Source organism: Strix aluco, chromosome 12 (assembly GCF_031877795.1).
Source record: "Strix aluco isolate bStrAlu1 chromosome 12, bStrAlu1.hap1, whole genome shotgun sequence".
In the NCBI taxonomy this organism is placed as follows: domain Eukaryota; kingdom Metazoa; phylum Chordata; class Aves; order Strigiformes; family Strigidae; genus Strix; species Strix aluco.
Genome location: NC_133942.1, coordinates 11,283,014 through 11,303,103, shown reverse-complemented (window position 1 = coordinate 11,303,103; position 20,090 = coordinate 11,283,014). Strand labels below are relative to the sequence as shown.

Here is a 20,090-nt window from a genome sequence, read left to right as displayed (position 1 = left end):
CGCCGCTTCCGCCGCGCCGGCCATGGGCTCCGAGGCGGCGGCGCTGCTGGAGGCGGCGGATTTCGCGGCCGGGAAGCACAAGGGGCAGCGGCGGAAGGACCCCGAGGGCACCCCCTTCATCAACCACCCCATCGGTGCGGAGCCCCGCCGGCACCCGCGCCCCCGCCCCGCTCCCGGGGCACCGCCGGGACACCCCCCCCCCGCCCCCGGGAGCCCCAGGCCCCCTCTCCTGTGCCGCCCCCCGGGCACTGCCCACCCCCGCGGGTCTGAGCCCCCCGGGGTCCCCTCCCCTGCCCCAGCCCCTGTTCGCCTAGGGGGGGCTCCCCCAATGCTGCCGCCCTGCCAGGCCCAGGGGTCCCTGTCCCACAGCCCCCAGCCCCTTCCTGCGAGCCCCAAGCCCCCTTCTGCAAGCCCCCAGCCCTCTCCTTTGATCGCCCAGCACCATCCCACCAGCCCAGCCCACTCCTGCGAGCCCCCAGCACCATCCCACCAGCCCAGCCCCCTCCTGCAAGCCCCCAGGCCCTTCCTGCGAGCCCCCAGCACCTTCCCACCAGTCCAGCCCCTTCCTGCGAGCCCCCCAGCCCCCTCCTGCGAGCCACCAGCACTTTTCCTACGGCCCCCCAGCACTCCTGTGAGCCACCAGCCCCAGCTTGAGCCTTTCACCTCACAGGATGTGCTCGCAGGGTCCCCCCTGCCCCAGGCACTGCCTGGCCCAGGGCATATCTCAGGGGCCTCCTCACTGCCCAGTGCCCACCCGTCCCCCCTGCCTCTGGGAGCCGCTGCCCTGTCCCGGGGCTGTCTGTTCCCCACCTGCACCCCCATCCCACCCCTCTGCTCTGCGTCGCAGGCGTAGCCAGGATCCTGGCCCACGAGGCTGGTGTGACTGACATCGTCGTGCTGCAGGTAAACACCCTGCCCACTCCCTGCCGCGGCGGGGGCCTGGCCCCCGACGTCCCCCGACCCATCCCCTCCTCGTCCCAGGCCGCCCTCCTGCACGACACGGTGGAAGATACCGACACCACCTTCTCTGAGATCGAGGAGCGGTTTGGGGAGGAGGTGAGGCATGTCGTGGAGGAGGTGACGGATGACAAAGCGCTGCCCAAGATGGAGCGGAAGCGCCTGCAGATCGAGCGGGCACCCGGCAGCAGCCCCAGGGCCAAACTGGTCAAACTGGCCGACAAGCTCTACAACCTGCGTGACCTGAACCGCTGCACCCCGCAAGGTAGAGCCGGGACCGGGGCCTGGCCGGTGGCACCGGCACTACCGTGACAGCCCTGGGAGGGGGCTCCCCCGAGCGCTGGGCTGCCCCCCGCTCCCTGCGCGGCACTGGGGGACACGGGGAGCCCTCGGTCATGCTCCGGGCCTGGCCCGGGGGGTGTCACGGCGTCAGAGGGGGCAGCACCGGGCGGCGGGGGCGGCGGCACCAGAGGCGCAGGACCCCGGAGCCACTCGGCCGAGACTCGGCGGGGCTCGGGGAGCCGCTTCCCGGTGGGGGCCGCAGCTCTGCGGGCAGCGCCCGGACACGGCCCGGGGAGGTTCCGGCCGGATGTGACGTATCGCCCCCCGTGTCCCCCCCGCAGGGTGGTCGGCGCAGCGCGTGCAGGAGTATTTCCAGTGGGCGGCGCGGGTGGTGGCCGGTCTGCGCGGGACGAGCCCGGCGCTGGAGGCCGCACTGCAGCGGCTCTTCGAGGAGCGCGGCCTGACCCTGGGACCGCCGGGGAGCGGCGGCGACACCGGGGACCGGGAGGGGCGGGAGCCGCGGGTGGAGCGCGCCGGCCAATAAACGTGCGCAGAGTTGGAAGCCCCGCCTCCATGTGTTGCCATGGCGCCGGGCACTTCCGGCGCGCGGGTTCCGCCGCCGGGTTCCGCCGGGGCCCGCGGCCGCATTCGGGCGTTCCGGGCGCCGCGTCGCCCCCTGCGGCTCCCCGCAGCCCCGCCATGGCCTTCGCCGGGCGCCGCGACGTGCCCGAGCCGCCCGACTTCGGCATCCTGAAGCGGCTGGCGCGGGACCAGCTCATCTACCTGCTGGAGCAGGTCCGGGCCGGGCCGGGGGGAACCGCCCGGGGCGGGGGGGGCCGGGCGAGGCTTGGGAGGACGGCGGCGAGGGCGGCCCGCACCCCGGGGGGATCCCGCACCGGGGACGGGGGTTGGAGATGCGGCGGGAGCGGGGGCGGCGGGGGGGCTCTCGGCCCCGGGATCAGCCCCCGGGGCCGTCGGGGTGGGAGCCAGAGAGCAGCGAGGGGGCGCTGGCCCCACGCCCCGCCTGCCCGCAGCTCCCCGGGAAGAAGGACCTGTTCATCGAGGCCGACCTGATGAGCCCCCTGGACCGCATCGCCAATGTCTCCATCCTGAAGGTACCGCGGGGGCTGGGGTGGGCAGCTGCCTGCGCTGCCTGCGCTGCCCACTCACGCCCCGACCTCTCCCTGCAGCAGCACGAGGTGGACAAGCTGTACAAGGTGGAGAGCCGGCCAGCCCTCAGCACCAGCGACCAGTGAGTCCCCCGCTGCAGCAGCCCCCGGGCTGCCCACCGGGCCTGCAGCCTCCCCAAAGCTGGGCCAGGCTGGTGGAATCGGGAGGCAGATGGGGGGGATTGTGCCTCTTCCAGCTCAGGATTCGGCTCTGCTGGACCAGACGGGTCCCAGGGCAGAGCTGCTGAGGGAAGGGGGCCAGGGAAGGGCTGGGCATAAGGGGCCTCTGCCTCCCCTCTGTGACTGCAGGTTCTGCTTCCTCGTCCGGCCGCGGATCAAGACCATGCGGTACATCGCCGGTGAGTGCGAGGGGCTGTTGGCTGTCACCCGCTGTTGACGAGGCTGGGGCTGCGGCTGCCTTGTGGGCACACGCAGGTGTGGGGAGCATCCCGTGGGCTGAGGGTCGCTGCTCTGGGCTACCGGTGTCGAGTGGGCTTGAGAAGGGCTTTCGGCGAGGTCACAGCCTCAGCAGACGGGCTCCCCGCCCAGGGTTTTTCTCACTGCCTGGGGTATTTGGGGTCCTGTGAGGTGTGGGACCCTGGAGCTCATCAGACAAGAGGAGTTGTGCCCGTTCAGGGGGTGGGCAGCCTTTGCAGAGTCCACGTGTTTTTTGTCCACAGATATTGTCAATGCTGACAAGATGTCGGGGAGGAGCAGGAAGTACAAGATTATCTTCAGCCCCCAAAAGGTCAGTCTGGCCACACTCTGCTGCCAGTTACCCTGTTGCTCTGTGTCTGCCCAGCATGCCAACCCTTCTACAGACACCAAAAGTTCTTCATTTCTAATCCAGAAATGTTTAATCAAAACCAAATGTTGCGATGCCTGGGAATGAGCTGGGCCGCTCCATCGCCAGATCGTTTCTGCTGGGCCCTGAGGGTCTCTCCTTCTCTTCCAGTTTTATGCTTGTGAGATGGTGCTGGAGGAAGAGGGAGTCTTTGGTGGTGAGTGGAGCTGCGGCGCCGGCCCCTTCCCCTCCCCGAGGGCTGGCTCACGGTAGCTCTAAGGCTGCAGAATCCCAGTTGAATCCCAGTACTGGGATCCCTGTGCTGGCAGGGCTGGAGCGTGGGCAGGAACCGCAGGTTCCCCTCAGCCTGGCTGCTGCCTGCAGGCAGGTGTGCGCATGCCGCAGCGTTGGCGCCTCTGCTCTGTCTTCTGGGAGGAGGGAGGGTTCTGCCACGGAGCCCTGCAGGGAGGCCCCGGCTTTCTGCTCCCCTCACCCCCGTTTGTGGGGCTGGTGTGATCCTTGGGGCTGTTCCTGCTGCGGGTTGGGCAACTGTCACCTTTCCCTGTCCCAAATGCAGATGTCACCTGTGATGAATGGTCCTTCTACCTGCTGCCCCTGGACGAAGACATCATCAGCATGGAGCTGCCCGAGTTCTTCCGCGACTACTTCTTGGTCAGTGGATGCTGCCCTGCGGGGTGGCAGCCCTGTCCCTGCTCGTCTGGGGCTCAAGACAGGAGAGCTTTGATCTCGCTGTCCTCAGCCCTCACTGCAGGCCCTTTCTGCTGTCCCAGGGTGGCTTTTGCTGGGGGCGGCTGCTCTGAGGGGCAGTGATGCCTCCCCTCCTCTGCACGCAGCCCCCCCGCGCTGCCCCCTCCTCTGCTCCCTCCCCAGCAGCTCTGGGGCATCCCGGCTCGTTCCTGTGCACGTTCCTTCTGGAAGTGCCGAGCCCAGGCCTACTCCATCTCCAGCCATGTTCCCCGACGTGGCAGTTGTTTCCCACCCAGCCTGGACCCGCTCCCCAATGTCTCCTCGTCCCTGCAGGAGGGAGATCACCGCTGGATCAACTCGGTTGCCCGAGCCTTGCAACTACTGAACTCCCTGTATGGGCCTTTCGGCAAGGCCTACGGGATCGGCCGGTGCGCCAAGGTACGGCCGGGCTCGGCTGGAGCGCAGGGAACCCCCTCGGCTCCCCGTAAGGGGCACGGCTTGCAGGGAATCCAGCCCCACCAACTGCAGAGGGTACACCATGCTGCTGCCTTGTTCCAGGCAGCTCCGGGGGGCTCGGCAGGTTTGTGGGGGGCTCTGCCGTCCCACAGCCAGTGCTGCCTGTGCTGAGGTTGGGCAGGGGCAGCCGCCACAGCATCTGCTGCTCGTTGGGGTGTTGTGGAGCTCCCCCTGCCCTGTAGGGGGAAGCGCTTGGGCCCCAGGTCTGCAGGTTGTCCCTGTCCCTTGGCTCGTGTCCTGACTGGACCACAGCGGTGCAGGAGGGGCTGGTGCTGGGGGGAGCCTGGGGCTGCTCCCCTGGGCTCTGCCACACTCTGCCTGTCACAGATGAGCTACGAGCTGTGGCGGGACCTGGAGGAGGAGAGCGAGGGCGACGGCCCGGGCAGGAAGCCCGAGATTGGCAATGTCTTCCTCATGGACAGAGGTAGGCTGGAGCGAGGTGGGCAGTGGGCGAGGGCTGGGCAAGGAGGAGCAGCTTGGCTGTCAGCTCGCCTGGAGAAGGATCTGGTGAACCAGGCAGGGAGCAGGAGGAGGCAGGGGCGGCTGGCTGCAGTGGTCGAGGCCAGGCAGGGCCGTGTTGGGCAGGGGAGGCAGGAGGAGCAGGAGGGCAGCCTGGACACCGTCTCTTGTTGCAGACACGGACTACGTGACAGCACTGTGCTCCCAGGTGGTGTATGAGGGGCTGGTGGACGACACCTTCCGCATCAAGTGCGGTAGGTTGCCCGGGAGGGTGACAGGGTGGTACGGGGCCCTGCACCCGCCTGGTGAGAGGCTCCGGGGATTGGGCCCGGCATTGCCAGAGCCAGGGCCTGTGTGCTGCGGCCCCGAGTTTGCTCCCTGCGGGGATGGTCCCAGCATTGGGTGCTGCTGGAGGCTGCCCATGATGATGGCCCTTGGTCTGACCAAGCAGCAGGGTGGGCATCCCCCATCTCTGCTGCCTTTCGCAGCAGGGCCGATGTGTCTGGGGGTGTCACTAGTGCTGGGGCAAAGCAGCTCTTCATCATTCTCTGCAGGGAGTGTGGATTTTGGGCCAGACGTCACCTCTTCTGACAAGAGTATTAAGGTGCTGCTCAATGCCCAGGACAAAGTGAGTCCTCGGGGGAAGCAGGTCCCCTGTGGCACCGGGAGGAGGCTGAATGGGGCATTTCCCCTTCCCTGAGCCTGAGCCAGGAGCAGCCGGGAGCTGCTGGGCCTCGGAGCACATGTTTGGGATGGGTCAGGGCATAAAGACCAGAGAAACGTGGTCTGCATGGGCAGGGTCCCTGCTTGCGGGGTGCGTGGTGCCGGCCAGTCGGTATTTTGGGGCACTGACCGCCCTGGGGGGGTTATCCCCTCGTCACCCTGCTCAGGCTGGTGGCAAGTGTTGGCTCAGGGGCTGGGGCTCCCGCGCTGGCACAGGGGAGTGTGGGGCGCATGCCCAGCGCTGACGGCCGTGGTGCTCTCCGCAGGTCTTCAGCCAGATTCGGAACGAGCACTTCTCCAGCGTGTTTGGCTTCCTGAGCCAGAAGTCGCGTAACCTGCAGGCACAGTACGACGTAAGCATCGCCCCAGGGCGTGGGACACCTGCCCTGCTGTCCCCACGCAGCCCTGTCACCTCCCTGGGTGCTCTGTCTCCCACAGCGGCGCCGCGGCATGGACATCAAGCAGATGAAGAACTTTGTCTCCCAGGAACTGAAGGGACTAAAGCAAGAGCATCGCCTGCTGAGCCTGCGTAGGAGCCACGGCCGGGACAGCGGGGAGGGAGAGGCCTGCGCGCGTCAGCTGCCTGGGCTCCCAGGGGAAGCTGGGGGTTGGGGGGGGGGGGCAATGACAAGCGATACGTGGGGCTTGTCACACCCCCAGAGCGGCACCTTGAGTATGTCCAGAGAAGGGCAACGAAGCTGGTGCAGGGTCTGGAGCACAGGTCTGATGGGGAGCAGCTGAGGGAACTGGGGGGGTTTAGTCTGGAGAAGAGGAGGCTGAGGGGAGACCTCATTGCCCTCTACACCTACCTGAAAGGAGGGTGCAGAGAGGGGGGATGAGTCTCTTGAACCAAGTAACAAATGACAGGACAAGAGGGAATGGCCTCAAGCTGCGCCAGGGCAGGGTTAGACTGGCTCTTAGGAAGTATTTCTTTCCAGAAGGGGTTGTTGGGCGTTGGAATGGGCTGCCCAGGGCAGGGGTGGAGTCCCCATCCCTGGAGGGGTTTATGAGTTGGGTTGACCCAGCGCTGAGGGATCTGGTGGAGTTGAGAACGGTCAGTGTGAGGTTAATGGTTGGACTGGATGATCTTCGAGGGCTTTTCCAAGCTTGATGATTCTGTGATTCTCTTTGTGACGCAGATATTGGTGCCTGCGAGTCCATCATGAAGAAGAAAACCAAGCAGGACTTCCAGGAGATGATCAAGGCTGAGCACTGTGAGTGCTGTCCCCTGTCCCAATCCTTGCTCCCTGCCCTCTGCCCTGACCTGCTTGCCCCAGGCCTGCGCAGCCTTGCACCTGGGTGCCCCTGGTGTGACTGCAGTCCTTCAAGGGGGTTCTCGAGGTCTTAAATAGGGTCAAGCTGCATCCTCAGAGGGCTGGGATGGGGTGGGGGGCCCAGCATCACAAGCCTGCCCCACTCCCTGGGGCTCAGGGAGGGCGGCCAAGCCCAGAATCCTGGTGAGAGCCCTGGGGGCGAGCGAAGTGACGCTGGCTGGTCCCCGCCACAGCTCTGCTGGAAGGTGTCGACGTGCGTGAGAGCACCAGCTTCATCGAGGAGCACATCGACCGGCAGGTGAGAGCGCACCGGAGATGCTCCGGCCGCCCCGTCCCGTGGTGGGGGGTTCACGACCTGCTCCCCCCCCAGGTATCCCCCATCGAGAGCCTGCGCCTGATGTGCCTCCTGTCCATTACGGAGAACGGTGAGCGCGCGGGGCAGGCAGGGGCGGCACCGGGGTCCCCCCAGCCTTGGTGCTGAGCTCAGCCCGGTGCTCCCCACAGGTCTCATCCCCAAAGACTACCGCTCCCTCAAAACCCAGTACCTGCAGGTGAGCGTCTGGAGGCCCGCAGCAGCGCCAGCGTCCTGTTGGACGGGGCTTCCCCTCCCTGCTGTGGCTTGGCGCTGGGCAGCAGCACCCCCAGGGATGCTCGGGCTGGCTCGGCAGGGCAGCCCCAGGCTCTGCACAAGCCCTGAGCTCTGCCCGTCTGCCCGTGCCCCTGCCCGCGGGGTTGCTCTCAGCAGCCTCCCCACGGACGCAGCCCCCTGCTGGCAGCTGGGGCTCTGCACTGAGCCAGCTGCCCCCTCCCCAGAGCTATGGGCCTGAGCACTTGCTGACCTTCCACAACCTGAAGCGCGTGGGGCTGCTGACCGAGCAGGCGGCGGGAGAGACCCTGACTGCCGTGGAGAGCAAAGTCAGCAAACTGGTGACGGACCGCGCCGCAGGTGAGAGCCAGCTCTGCCCCGCACGTCCCCTGGGCTGGGGGCAGCCCACAGACAGACCTGCCCTGTCGGGAGCTGCTGCCTCAGAGCTGGCTGGAAGCACCTGGCAAACGTGGCCGCTGCGGGCGCAGAGCACGTCCCCAGCGATGCAGCTGCGAGCAGGGCCCTCTCCTAGAGCTCGGCGCAGCGCCTCAGCCCAGCCTGCAGCTGGATGGGCTGAGACAAAGCCAGAGGCGCTGAGCTGTTTCTCCTCGTCTTCTTTTCCAGGAAAGATCACAGATGCGTTTAATTCTTTGGCCAGGAAGAGCAATTTTCGAGCCATAAGCAAGAAGCTGGGCTTGGTATGTCCTCACAGGCAGCGGGGGGGCTTCTCCCCGGGACAGGGGGTCACTGCTGGGGAGGGCAGCTCTGTGGCCCCCGTCCTGAGGAGGAGGAGAGGTACTGGGGTGTCAGAGGTGACATTTCTGTCCCTGGCACTCGGATGCACAGTCTGCCCAGGCTGCAGGTGTGGGCAGGGCGTGGCAGAGGCTTGCTCTGAGGGTCTGTCCCTCCTCACCCACTGGTGCCTCTGAGGGGGTTGGTGGGGCCCTGAGTGGTCCCATACCCTGAGCATCGCACATCTCTGCAGATCCCCCGGGTGGACGGAGAGTACGACCTGAAAATGCCTCGGGACATGGCTTATGTGTTCAGTGGGGCCTACATCCCCCTGAGCTGCAAGATCATCGAGCAGGTGAGCCCGTCTGCTGCTGGCAGAGCACTGTGGGCATCCCCCCGAGCCCTGGGGGGTCCCTCCACCTGGGGCTGCAGCTAGTGGCGTTCGTCTGCTGGTCACTGCCTCCCTCCGGGTTCTGCTGAGCCTGACCTGGGCCTGACTTGCTGCCCTGTCCCTCAGGTGCTGGAGCGCCGGGGCTGGCTGGGCCTGGAGGAGGTCGTGCGGCTGCTCAACGGCAACGAGTTTTCCGTCTCAGGTAGCACCAGCGTCAGGCTGGGGGCGGGTGGGCCTGGGGCCGGTGGGTCCGACAGCGCTCTGCCGCCTCCAGACAGCGCCGTGGAGGACAACCCCGCCTGGGAGTCCCAGCGCGTCGTCCTCGCCGTCTTCCTGGGGGGCTGCACCTTCTCCGAAATCGCTGCCCTGCGGTTTCTGGGGAAGGAGAGAGGTAGGAGCCGCAGTGGGACGGGGGGGGGGCCGCTGCCCGCCGAGGGGCAGTGAGCAGGCAGGAGCGGGGGGGCTCCCGCAGCCACAGTGTAAAGCCAAGCAGCAGCCATGCAGGGTGTCAGCCGTGGCTGAAGCTGTGTGGAAGCAGGGGGTGGGTGAGATCCGTGGGCCCCCCTGGTCGGCGTTCCCTCAGCTGGGAACTGCTCTGTGAGCGCCAGCTCTGCCCCACGGTGCAGCCGGGGCTGGCGGGGCACTGGTGGGGCCTCTCCCACAGGGTGCAAGTTCATCTTCCTGACCACGGCCATCACCAACAGCGCCCGCATGATGGAGGCCATGATCGAGGCCAAGGCCTGAGGCCCGGCCGGGCTGGGGGGCGGCGGCTGGGGAGGGCTCTGCCGCCCTCCGTGCCCCCCTTGTGCCAATAAACATCTGTCCTGGCACCCACCCGGCTCCGGCTCCGTCACGGCGCTGCGGCCCGGGGGGGTCCCGCGGGGGCAGCGTCTGTGTGGGGAGGGAGGTTGGGGCCGGGGGTCCCTGTCCCGGTGTTGGGGCGGTCCTTGTACTGGGGGGCGGGGCCTCCGGCGCCAGCAGGGCGCATGCGCAGCGTGGCTGAGGCACTGCCCGGAGAGTGTGGCCTTGCGCGCGCCGCCGCGTGCCCCCGGTCAAATGACGCGCGCACGCGCCCCCCTGGTCAAATGACGCGCGCACGCGCCCACCCCGCCTCGCGGCGGAGTTGCCCGTTACCCGTGGCGGCACCGGCCTCGCTCCTGATTGGTTAGCGGCGCCGAAGGCTTTTCGCTGCCATTGGCTGGCTGGCGGCTTGGGGCGGGGCCGGCCGCGAGGGCGGTGGTTGGGCAGAGCCTGGCGGAGAGGGTGCGGCTGAGCGACGGTTGCGGCCGGCGCTTGTGCTGAGGCGGGCGCTTGTGTTGAGGCGGGCCCTTGTGCTGAGACAGGCGCTTGTGTTGAGGCGGGCCCTTGTGCTGAGGCGGGTGCTTGCTGCGGCCAATACGCGTCCGGGAGGCGAGTTTGAATCGGCGGAGCGAGTGGCGAGCCCAGAGCGAGAGCGGAGCGGGGCGGCCGCCATGAGGAAGAGGTACGGGGGCACCGGGACCGGGACCGGGGGCGGCGGGGGACGGGGGACACGGGCTGGGCGGCGGGGACACGGGCTGGGGGCGGAGGGGGTGTGGGCGCGCCCCGCCTGGCGGCCGCTGATGGCCGGTGGGCCCCGGTGCCCTCAGTGAGGTGCTGGCGGCCGAGGCCGTGTCGTGCCTGAACCGGGCCATGGCGGCGCTGCGGGACATCTGGGAGGAGATCGGCATCCCCGAGGAGCAGCGCCTGGAGCGCACCGAGGTCGTCAAGAAGCACATCAAGGTGAGGGGAGCGGGGGGTGTGCGGGGGTCCGCGCGAGGTGCGGGCGTCCCCAGGGGGTAAGGGGGTCCGCGCGAGGTGCGGGCGTCCCCAGGGGGTAAGGGGGTCCGCGCGAGGTGCGGGCGTCCCCAGGGGGTAAGGGGGTCCGCGCGAGGTGCGGGCGTCCCCAGGGGGTAAGGGGGTCCGCGCGAGGTGCGGGCGTCCCCAGGGGGTAAGGGGGTCCGCGCGAGGTGCGGGCGTCCCCAGGGGGTAGGGGGGTCCGTGCGAGGTGCGGGCGTCCCCAGGGGGTAAGGGGGTCCGCGCGAGGTGCGGGCGTCCCCAGGGGGTAAGGGGGTCCGCGCGAGGTGCGGGCGTCCCCAGGGGGTAGGGGGGTCTGTGCGAGGTGCGGGCGTCCCCAGGGGGTAGGGGGGTCCGCGGGGGGAGTTGGGGGGTGTCCCTGGAGCTGCTGTCCACCCCACACTTGCTTGCTGCTGGGCCTGTGGCTGCAGCGGGAGCTCCTCTGGGCCGGGGCTGGGGCCAGGGCCAGGGCCAGGACAGCTTGGCCTGAGCTCGCCCAGAGTTCCCTCTCGGGGCCCCCCTGGGCTAGGCTGTGAGTTCAGGGCTAGTTGGGTCTAGATGGGAGGTCCCCGCTTGGGTCAGGAGCACCCAGGGACATTGCCGTGCCTCTGTGCTACCCCCAATCCTGCTGGGCACCCCCTGCTGCTGACCCCTTCCTCTGGGCCTTCACTCAGCCCCAGCAGCAGGTCTGGGGCTGTGGTCCTCCCCCGCCTGCCTGCTCCCGTGTGCGGCCCCTTCTCGCCCCGCAGCCTGTCCCTAACCCCACCTGTGCCGCAGAGTCTCCTGGACATGATGGTGGCAGAGGAGGAGAGCCTGAAGGAGCGTCTCCTGAAGAGCATTGCCCTGTGTCGGAAGGAGCTTGACACCCTCTGCAGGGAGCTCCAGCTGGACCCCTTCGAGGTAAGGTATCACTTTTCACTCCCAGGATCCTGCTGGCAGCAGCCTCTGCCCAGGCATCTTATGAGGCCGGAGCTCACAAGGCAAACACCTCTTCAAAACCACTTTTCCTGATGCTTGGTAGAGCCGAGGGCTTTGTGGCTCCTTGCGGGTTGGGTGTTGGGCGATGGCTGTGAGGAGGTCGGGTGCCTTGCAGCATCTCATTTTGTGTGTTGGTGCTGCGTTTGCACCTTCCTGGGGAACATCTTGCTCAGAACTAGGGCCCGTGTCTCCAGTCTTCATTTAAGAAGCCTAATTATGCGAGTCAGGTCTGCGAGAGCTGTGGAGAAGAGAGCTGATGTCTGGACTCTTGTAGGCAGAGGAAGACAGTACCATTCTGCAGATGGAGAAGAATTTGCGGACCCGTGTGGAAGTGATGTTAAAGCAGAAAAGGGACAGGAAGCATGAGCTGAAAACCCTGCAAGAACAAGATCGAGACTTGTGTGACATCCTCTGCACAACCCCCTTCTGCATCGACAGCAACGCCGTGCCCAGCCTGGAGGACCTGGACCGGTACAGGCGCCACTTGGCCTCCCTGGCCACTGAGAAGGTACACGGAGGGGGGGAGGATCTTGCTGAGGGCGGCATGCGTGGCGCTTGCCGGTTTCTAATGCCACTTGTCGCCTCTAGGAGCAAAGGCGGGAAGAGTTTGTCAGCAGCAAGCGGCAAATCATCCTCCTCATGGAGGAGCTGGACCACACTCCAGACACGAGCTTTGAGCGGGACGTGGTGTGCGAGGATGAGGAAGCCTTCTGTTTGTCCAAGGACAACCTTGCTGCCCTCCAGGATCTGCTGCAGCAGGTACGCTGGCGCACTGAGGCAGTGCCGCTGGCTCTCGGGGCTGGTGAAGGGTCCTGGCAGCAGTCAGCATCGTGGTGTCGAGAGCAACTGCTTGGCCTCCAACCAGCCTGGGTGTTCAACATCCTTTCGGGAGCTTTTGCAGGGAGATCATGGACGATGAGCGAGTGGCTTTGCGCTGGCGCTGACCCTGCACTCTCCCCCTGCAGCTGGAAGGCCAGCGGTCCCTGAACGAAGCTGTGTGCGCAGAGCTGCGCTCCAGAATCATTGCGCTTTGGGAGAGGCTGCAGGTTCCTGTGGAGGAGAGAGAGGCTTCTGCCGTGCACGTGGCTGGGTCCAGAGCCAAAACCAGGAAAGCTGTAAGGACCATCCCACACCCCTGGAGCGGGAGGGTTGGGAGTGGCAGCTCAGGGTTTCACCCTCTGGGCTCTGCCAGAGCCGAGGAGCCGTTTCCAGCAGTTGGGTGCGAGGTGAGCAGGATAAATCCTGCCCCTGCGGGTGGAGGACCTGGGAGTTGGTGCTGGTGACTGCCTCATCTTAGAAAGTAGCTTCTACAGAAGATAAATCCTGTTCTGCTCATCTTCTTCTTGCGCTGCCTTCTCTGAGTGTGTGCTTTGATCTCGTTGGCAGCTGCAGCTGGAAGTCGACCATCTGGAGGAGCTGAAGCTGCAGAACATGAAATCTGTGATCCAGGCAATCCGGGAAGAGCTGGCTGGCTACTGGGACAAATGCTTCTACAGTCAGGAGCAGCGGGAAGGCTTCAGCCCCTATTATGATGGTGGGTGCTGGCTCTTGCTCGCCGACTCCCCGGAGAGGGGCTGCCCTTGGCTCCCAGGGGCGTGGGGATCCAGCTGCTCCTCAACCTGCCTCTGTACCCTCTCCAGAGGACTACACAGAGACCCTGCTCGAGCTGCACGATGCTGAGGTGGGGAAGATGAAGAGCTACTACGAAACACACAAAGATCTGTTTGAGGCTGTCCAGAAGTGGGAGGAGAGCTGGAAGCTGTTCCTGGAGCTGGAGGTATTGTCCGAGCGGGAACGCGCTGGGTCTCCGGGCAGCACACGCCACCACTCCTGTGTGCAAAGTGCTGCTGGGAAAGACCAGGGAGGCAGCAGGAAACTGCAGTGGATCGGCGAGGGGATGGGGTGCTGTATCGAGAGCGCTGGTGTGGTTTGTGGCGGGGGTGGCTTCCTCCAGGGCCTCTGTCCTGCGGGGTGTCTGTCGGGCTGAGGCTGGGCACCGTCTGGGCGTCTCCTGACCTCCCTCCTGTACTAGAGGAAAGCAACTGACCCCAGTCGTTTCACCAACCGTGGGGGAAATCTGCTGAAAGAAGAGAAGCAGCGAGCAAGGTTGCAGAAGACCCTTTCCAAGGTAGGTTCGGCCCTGGAGAAGAAGCTGTAGTGCCGAGTAGGCCAGCGTAGCGCTGACCAGGGAGAGATGCCAGTGCTCAGGGCAGCCTTCACCCTGCCCCTGTGTCCCCACCAGCTGCAGGAGGAGCTGGAGACCAGAGTCCAGGCCTGGGAGGCAGAGTTTGAGGGGGCTTTCCTGGTGAAGGGACAGCACTTCATGGAGTACGTGACTGAGCAGTGGCAGCTGTACCACCTGGAGAAAGAGAAGCAGAAGCAGGAGCGGGTGAGTGTGAAGCTGCCTCCTGGCCCTGCCTGGCACGGGTGGGGGAGCTGCCCCAGCCACCCCCCCAGCGCTGCCCGGGGCTCTCGGCCTTCTCACACTCCACCTGGGAGTGGCTCTGTGCGCGGTCGCCTTTCTTTGACGCTGGGACTGGTGTCCATTGCTGTCAGTGTCTGTGTTGAGCCCCTTTCTCTGTGCTGGAGCCACAGGGTGGCTCTGGACACCTGTAAATCTGTTGCCATCGCGGCTGTCTGGCCATGCGCTGCCCGCGGGGCATCGCCCGCTGCCACCACCCGGCCCTTCCCCTGGCAACCAGCAGCGAGTGGCCGCTCCCCGGCTCCTCTGCTCGCCTTGGTGACCGCGGATCTCTTGCAGCAACTGAAGAAAAGCCGCCAGATCGAGACGGAGATGATGTACGGAAGCACCCCGCAGACAGCCATCAAGCGCCGGGTGCTCGGCCCCCACACGCCTGGCAAAGCAAGGAAGGTAAACTCTGTGCAGAGCAGCGCAGACGTGCTGGGACCCTGCGGGGTCCGGGGAGATGTGGGGTGCTGCGGGGCGGGAGGGGAGCGGGGACAGGGTCCCTTGGTTCCCCTGGCGCAGTGCAGCCGCCGGTTTCCTCCCTGCCTGACGCATGTTCTGTTCTTCCCCTCAGCTCAATGGCACTTCCATCTCCAGCGCCACACCCAACAGCACCATCCGCTTGGCTTTTGGGGGAACCATCTACCATTCACCCACCTCGCGGTTGCCACCTTCTGGAGGGAAGGTCAGGAGCTTTCCGGGGAGCCCCTGCCCGGCGGGGTGGGCTGGGGAGGAGAGGGGTGAGCCAGGACAGCTCAGCTCTGACTGCTGTTGTGCTCTGCTCTGCCACCGCCCTGCCAGGCTCCTGGGGTGCAGGAGCCCCTCTTTGTCCATAGCCTTGGGCTGAGCCTGGTGGGGAATTTCTGGGACCTGAGGGAGGAGGAGGGTAGTAACAGCACCCAGGAAATCTTCCTCCAGCACAGAATTATATTTTTTTTTTTTAGCATACCTCTGTGCTGAGCCTGCAGCTTGGGGGTTCCTTCAAATTGTGGGTGTGGTGCTGCATATTTCTGGGATCAGAATTTGGCCCTGGAGGGATCCTGGAGCTTGAACCTCCCTGAGTGTCGCAGAGTGACAGGCAGCGAGGCCAGCGCAGCTCCCCTAAGCTCCACTTGGTTCTTGTGTCCTGTCTAACTGTTGCTTCCTCCCACAGTTTGGCCAGGCCCGGACCCCCAGCCGCCTGCCGGCAAAGCCGTCCCGTCCTGGACACCAGGAGAGGAACAAGGAGAACATGTCCCAGCTGAACGGAACCACCCTGAGCGGTGGGTGCACTCCCGCAGCCCCTGCCCAGCGTAACCACAGCGTTAATTCTGTTGCCAGCACCTATTCTGAGTTTGCGGTAATTCACCTCTTCTAAACCCACCTCCCCTCGCTAGGCAGCACAGGGGTTGTGCTCCCTGCCCTCCCCAGAGCCCCCCACGGGGCTGCAGCTCCCTGCAGCCCTCCCACTGTCCCCACACAGCGTGGCGGATCTCTTGGCTCTTTATCAAGAACTTAAAAAATAGAGGTTTAGTGGCTGAGGCCAAGCACTGCTCGTGTCAAAGGCCCTGAGCAGCCCCGTGGGGAGCAAACGCAAGAGAAACGCTGATGTGGGGGGCACCCCCCAGCCCCGGGTAAAGCCGTGCGTGGCCCGGGACCCCCGGAACAGCCCCGCTGTGCGAGGTGGGTCTATCTCCAGCTGCTTGAGCATCAGGACCAAGGGCCCCCCCTTTCCTGCGGGTCTCTGTGCTGGGTGAGCAGAGGCTGCTCCCGCTGACGGATGGGGCTTTGCTGCCTTCAGCAGCCACTGCTCTTCCCAAGCACCGACGTCGGGGCAGTGCTGGGCAGAGTGGCCCCGTGTGCCCGGGGTTGTGCTGAGGGTTCCCCCGGGCTCGTGCACGGGGCAGGAAGGTGCCTGTCTGTGATGAGGCAGGTTCCTGCTCTGTGTACCCTCTCTCCAGGAGCGGGGCAGGGCTGTCCCTGCCCTCCTGCTGCCTTTGCTGCTGGGCAGCCTCTTTGCTTCCCAGCCGGGGGCTTCACGGACAGCAGCTCCTCCTGCTTCTGCCCTCTGCCCCCTCACACCCCTCTCCCACTTCTTCTTTCCACAGCGCGAACTTTCAAAGGCTTCCAGATCTGACAGCAGCTCCCGTGTCCTGAACTCCACCACCACCACCGCCTTCTGCTGATGCGCGGACCCCTAGGCTCCCCCTGCTCGTAGTTTTGTAGAGATTGCTGCTCAGGCAGAGACCTCCCCCCACGCCCCCAAAGCTCCAGGATTAATTTACCTGGGTCCCAGACCTCTCTGGGGCCAGCATGGTGCTCTGGGGGGGTGGGGGGGTCCTGCCTGCCAGGGTAGGGTGTGAAAGGGGCACTTTTAAATACTTGCTTTTATTTAGGTAATTCTTGCTAATGTTTGTGATTAAAGATTTGAGTACACAGTCATGTTTAGGGTATGTTAGGATAGTGCAGCAGTGGGGGCTGGCTCTGGCTGCAGCCCCCTGGGGTGAGCGTTGGTGCTCTGGGACAGACAGGACCTACCTGAGGGCTCTTCTCCTCCATTTCTGTAGCTGTCAGGCACCAGCCTCTCCCTTTCTTGGCAGCGCAGCAGCCTGGTTGAGGCGGCAGCTGGTTTTAGAGCCTTTGCTTGGCCCCAGAGCACTGGGCTCACCCCTGCTGCAGGCTGGGCGTGGGGCTGAGGGTCTCATCTCTCCCACAGTGGCAGGGGGAGCAGCAGGCCTGGGGACAGCGAGCCCAGCGCTTCAGCCCACATGCACCTTTGGTAGCAAAGATGTCTGTGTCTGTCCCTGCTCATGACTGATTTGCACCTTGTTATCACTACAGTCCCCCACTTGCTGTTATTTATTCTCCAGGTTCTGTCCCCTTGTTCTGTAACTCTGTATATACTGTTGATGGAAATAATAAGTTTATGTGTATAAAGCCACTGCTGTCTGTGTCTGTGTCTGTGGGGGCCTGGCCAGGGGGGCTGGGGGAAGCTGGGAACGTCCTTTGTACACAGCACAAATCACCACCGCAGCCGTTACCAGAAAGTTTATGTAATAAATGTGTTCAGCCTCTCCCAGGGTCGCCCTTAGCGCTCGTGCGGCTGCGTCAGGCACCAGCCCAGCTCCAGGGTGAGCTCAGCTCACCCAGACTAAACCCGGCCTGATCCTGTCCTGGGGGACGGGTGGTGCTGGGGCTGGTCCTGGCAGCTGGGGGGCAGGAGCAGAGTGTGCCTGTGTGCTCCTCACCTTGCTGCCGTCATGGTGGGGGGCTGGGGGGGCCCTCATGGCTCCAACACGTGGATGTGGGGGGCTGGGGGGGCCCTCACGGCTCCAGCACGCAGACGTAGGTGGTCCAGGGCCCGCACACCACCTCCTCCGCCCGCAGCCCCTCGGCCTCCAGGTACTGGACCCGGCGCGGGCGGTCGCAGCTGCCGCTGTCCCCGTGTCCCAGCTGCCCGTATTTACCTGCAGACACCACAGTGGTGCCACGATGCGGCCCTGGGGCCTCTGCCCTCGGCTCCCGGGGCATTTTGGGGGGCGGAGGGAAGAAATGTGGGAGCACCCCCCTCCACCCAGCTCCAGCCAGGGACCCGGGGCTCTGAAATAACTCATCACACAAGTAACAGCAGCCGAGGGGAGAGAAGCAGAAAACAAAAGCGGGTCCTGGGGGCATCGTTCCGCCCCAGCAAAGGCATCTTACCCCAGCCCCAGGTGTAGAGCTCGCCGCCTCCTGCAACCGGGACAGCACCCATCAGCCTGCGCCGGACCCCATCAGCCGCCCCCACCCCGGGGCGCCGCCCGAGCCAGGCACTCACGTGTGACGACGGCCGTGTGCCGGGACCCGCAGCTGACCCCGCTGACCTCCTGCTCCTGCGGCAGGTCCAGCAGCGCCGGGAACGCCTGGATGGAAACGAACGTGGTGTCCTCGGCAGCCGGCGGCTCCCGGCGCGGCGTCACCTCGGCATCCCCTGGGGAAGAGACGACCCTCAGTGCCCCGGAGCCACTGGGCTCTGCCAGCCTCAAGCCACACCGGCCCCACACCCAGCTACCAGCCCCACACCGAGCTGCACCATCCCCACACAGAGCTACTGGCTTCACACCAACTGCTGACCCCACACCAAACTGCCAGCACCGCCGCAGGGACCCAGCACCCCCCCACTGCCCCCACCCCGACCAGCAGCACCCTCACCTGCCCCCGTGTCCTTGTCCTGTGCCCGCTCCTCCGCCAGTGCTTTGGAGGGCAGAGCCAGCTGGCCCGACTCATTCCAGCCCCACATGTAGAGATCTCCGGCCTCTGCGGGAGGGGGGAAGTGCATCAGGGGTGTCCCCGGAGCAGAGCTCGGCGCTGACCCCCCCATTGCAGCAGCGGTTGGGTGCTGCAGGGGCACCAGCACAGCCCAGCGCCGCACACCCCCGGGACCGGGGGTAACGGTGACGTGGGGCTCGGGAGTGCCAGGGCCATACGCTGCTGCCGGCCGCCCCAACCCTCCGCGCCCGCACGGCCCCTCACCGCTCACGCTGGCCGAATGCCACCCGCCGGCCGCCACCGCCCGCATCGCCACGCCGGCCAACGCCTCCACCAGCCGCGGCTGCAGCTCCGACTCCAGCGTCCCGTGGCCGAGCTGCCCGTGCCTGCGGAGAGACGCACAGGGACAGACACAGACAGACAGACCCACACCCCACCGCCCTCGGGCCCCCCTGCCCCATCGTGAGCCCACGGTCCTGACCGAGCCCCTCCTGCCCGTGCTGCTGCTGCTGCCGGCCTGGCCCCCAGGACCCCAGTGACAGGGGGTTGTGGCAGGGGCACACGCACAAAGGGCGGTGTGTTTACCAGCCGATTAGTTTACTGATCAGGTAATTATCACTTCATTATTTTACCGTGGTGATTAATCAGTCAACGCTACAGAAACCTGAACTGGTTTGTCTTAGGCCTGCAAGCTAACGGGGGGCTCAGACCCTGCGGTGACCCCCCCACCCAACATCCTCTCACCTGCAGCCCCCACAGTCCCTCCTGTATCCCCCACATCCTCCCCGTTCTCCCTCCTGCACCCCCGTCTTCCTCTCTGTCCCCCCCCAGCACACTCCTCCCCAGTATCCTTAATCCCACACGTTCCCTCTTCCCCTCCTGACCCCCCCGGCAAACCCACCGCCGTCCCTCCCTGCTGCCCCCCTTCTCCTGCCCCCCCATTCCTCCCCGTCCCCTTCATACCCCCTACACCCCCCCCTTCTCCCTTGCACCCCTTCCACGGGGTGGCCGCACCCTACACCCGCATCCTCCCCCACACCCCTCCTGCCCCCCACGGCCCCCCCCCGCGCTCACCTGCCGCCGCCCCACGCGTAAACCTCCCCGCGGGCGCCCAGCGCCAGGACGTGCTCATGGCCCAGGACCAGCCGGCGGGCCCGCACCCCCCGGGGCAGGGGGGTGAAGAAGGGCGGCCGGGGCCGGGCGAACCCTCCGGGCAGCAGCGGGAGCGGCGGGGGGCGGCGAGGCCCCGGCGGCAGCGCCCGGCTCCAGGCGGGGGGGCCCAGCGGCGCCGCCCCCAGCGCCGCCGCCCTCGGCCAGGCGCGGGCCCCCGCCGCCCCCCGCAGCACCAGGTGGGTCTCGGAGGGCAGCGCCTCGGCCCAGCCCCGCAGCCGCCGCCGCAGCCCCGCGCTCCGCAGCTCCAGCCCCGCGCCTGCCGCACCGGGGCCGTGAGCAGCGGGGAAGGATGGGGGGATCCCGGGGGAACCGGCGCCTCGGGGGGATGGGGAGGTGGGGAGAAGGGGACATCCCGGAGAACCGGCGCTGGGGGGGGGCGACGGAGCGTCCCGGGGGAACCGGCACCTCGGGGCGCGGTGGGCGAACGGGACATCCCGGGAAAACGGCGCTGGGGGGGGGGACACGGGGCATTCCGGGGCAACGGGAACACCCCGGGGGGGACCAGCGCCGCCGGGGGGTTTGGAGGGGAAGGAGGGGACATCCCGGGGAACCGGCGTCAGGGAGCGGGGGGGAGCGGACGGGATAGACCGAGGGGAGCGGCGCGGGAAATGGGGACCCGCGGCAGGAACGGGGACCGGGGGCACCGGCCTCGGGCGCTCACCGGTCTCCACCACCACGTAGCTCCAGGCGGGCCACACGCGGCGGAGCCCCCCGGGGCCCGGCTCCAGCCGCCGCGGGCCCGGCCCCGGCCCCGGTTCTCCCGCCGCCTCCTCGGTGCTGAAGCCGAAGACGAACCAGGAGCGGCGCGGAGCCGCCATGACGGGGCGGGACGGGGGGCGGGACGGGGGG

General features: G+C 66.5%; 4 protein-coding genes across 9 annotated transcripts; 3 read left to right on the top strand and 1 right to left on the bottom strand.

Moving 5' to 3' along the window:
• The first annotated feature begins 8 nt into the window (after positions 1–8).
• Positions 9–1,801, top strand: HDDC3 (HD domain containing 3). Its single transcript, XM_074837458.1, has 4 exons — positions 9–134; positions 848–903; positions 982–1,222; positions 1,581–1,801. Exons 1-4 carry the CDS (start codon positions 23–25, stop codon positions 1,781–1,783), a joined length of 612 nt encoding a protein of 203 aa, XP_074693559.1. The 5' UTR covers positions 9–22; the 3' UTR covers positions 1,784–1,801.
• Positions 1,802–1,849: 48 nt separating this feature from the next.
• VPS33B (VPS33B late endosome and lysosome associated) lies at positions 1,850–9,411 on the top strand. Its single transcript, XM_074837450.1, has 23 exons — positions 1,850–2,034; positions 2,274–2,354; positions 2,430–2,491; positions 2,718–2,767; positions 3,089–3,156; positions 3,364–3,409; positions 3,770–3,864; positions 4,234–4,338; positions 4,744–4,840; positions 5,052–5,129; positions 5,430–5,503; positions 5,865–5,951; positions 6,037–6,127; positions 6,738–6,812; positions 7,106–7,170; positions 7,243–7,297; positions 7,377–7,423; positions 7,686–7,818; positions 8,083–8,156; positions 8,444–8,545; positions 8,708–8,783; positions 8,856–8,972; positions 9,246–9,411. The coding sequence occupies exons 1-23, from the start codon at positions 1,939–1,941 to the stop codon at positions 9,323–9,325; spliced, it is 1,854 nt and encodes a 617-aa protein (XP_074693551.1). The 5' UTR covers positions 1,850–1,938; the 3' UTR covers positions 9,326–9,411.
• Positions 8,895–16,760, top strand: PRC1 (protein regulator of cytokinesis 1). Of its 2 annotated transcripts, XM_074837453.1 has the most exons (15): positions 8,895–8,972; positions 9,925–10,064; positions 10,210–10,342; positions 11,174–11,296; positions 11,649–11,882; positions 11,963–12,133; positions 12,340–12,489; positions 12,761–12,908; positions 13,015–13,151; positions 13,407–13,502; positions 13,617–13,763; positions 14,136–14,246; positions 14,416–14,526; positions 14,995–15,180; positions 15,929–16,760. In XM_074837453.1, the coding sequence occupies exons 2-15, from the start codon at positions 10,054–10,056 to the stop codon at positions 16,004–16,006; spliced, it is 1,836 nt and encodes a 611-aa protein (XP_074693554.1). In that variant the 5' UTR covers positions 8,895–8,972; positions 9,925–10,053; the 3' UTR covers positions 16,007–16,760. The 2 variants fall into 2 exon arrangements, with proteins under 2 accessions (XP_074693554.1, XP_074693553.1); XM_074837452.1 differs by lacking the exon at positions 8,895–8,972 and having other exon boundaries at positions 9,931–10,064; positions 14,995–15,103.
• On the bottom strand, positions 13,532–20,059 carry RCCD1 (RCC1 domain containing 1). 5 transcript variants are annotated; one of them, XR_012624862.1, is made up of 8 exons: positions 19,903–20,059; positions 19,143–19,497; positions 18,333–18,454; positions 18,012–18,116; positions 17,638–17,790; positions 17,523–17,552; positions 17,069–17,287; positions 16,449–16,556 (listed from the first exon to the last, which is right to left on the bottom strand). XR_012624862.1 is itself a non-coding variant. In XM_074837455.1 (7 exons), the coding sequence occupies exons 1-7, from the start codon at positions 20,057–20,059 to the stop codon at positions 17,145–17,147; spliced, it is 1,065 nt and encodes a 354-aa protein (XP_074693556.1). In that variant the 3' UTR covers positions 16,854–17,144. The 5 variants fall into 5 exon arrangements, 3 of the variants coding, with proteins under 3 accessions (XP_074693558.1, XP_074693556.1, XP_074693557.1); XR_012624863.1 differs by having other exon boundaries at positions 16,505–16,594; XM_074837455.1 differs by lacking the exon at positions 16,449–16,556 and having other exon boundaries at positions 16,854–17,287.
• Positions 20,060–20,090: the final 31 nt, after the last annotated feature.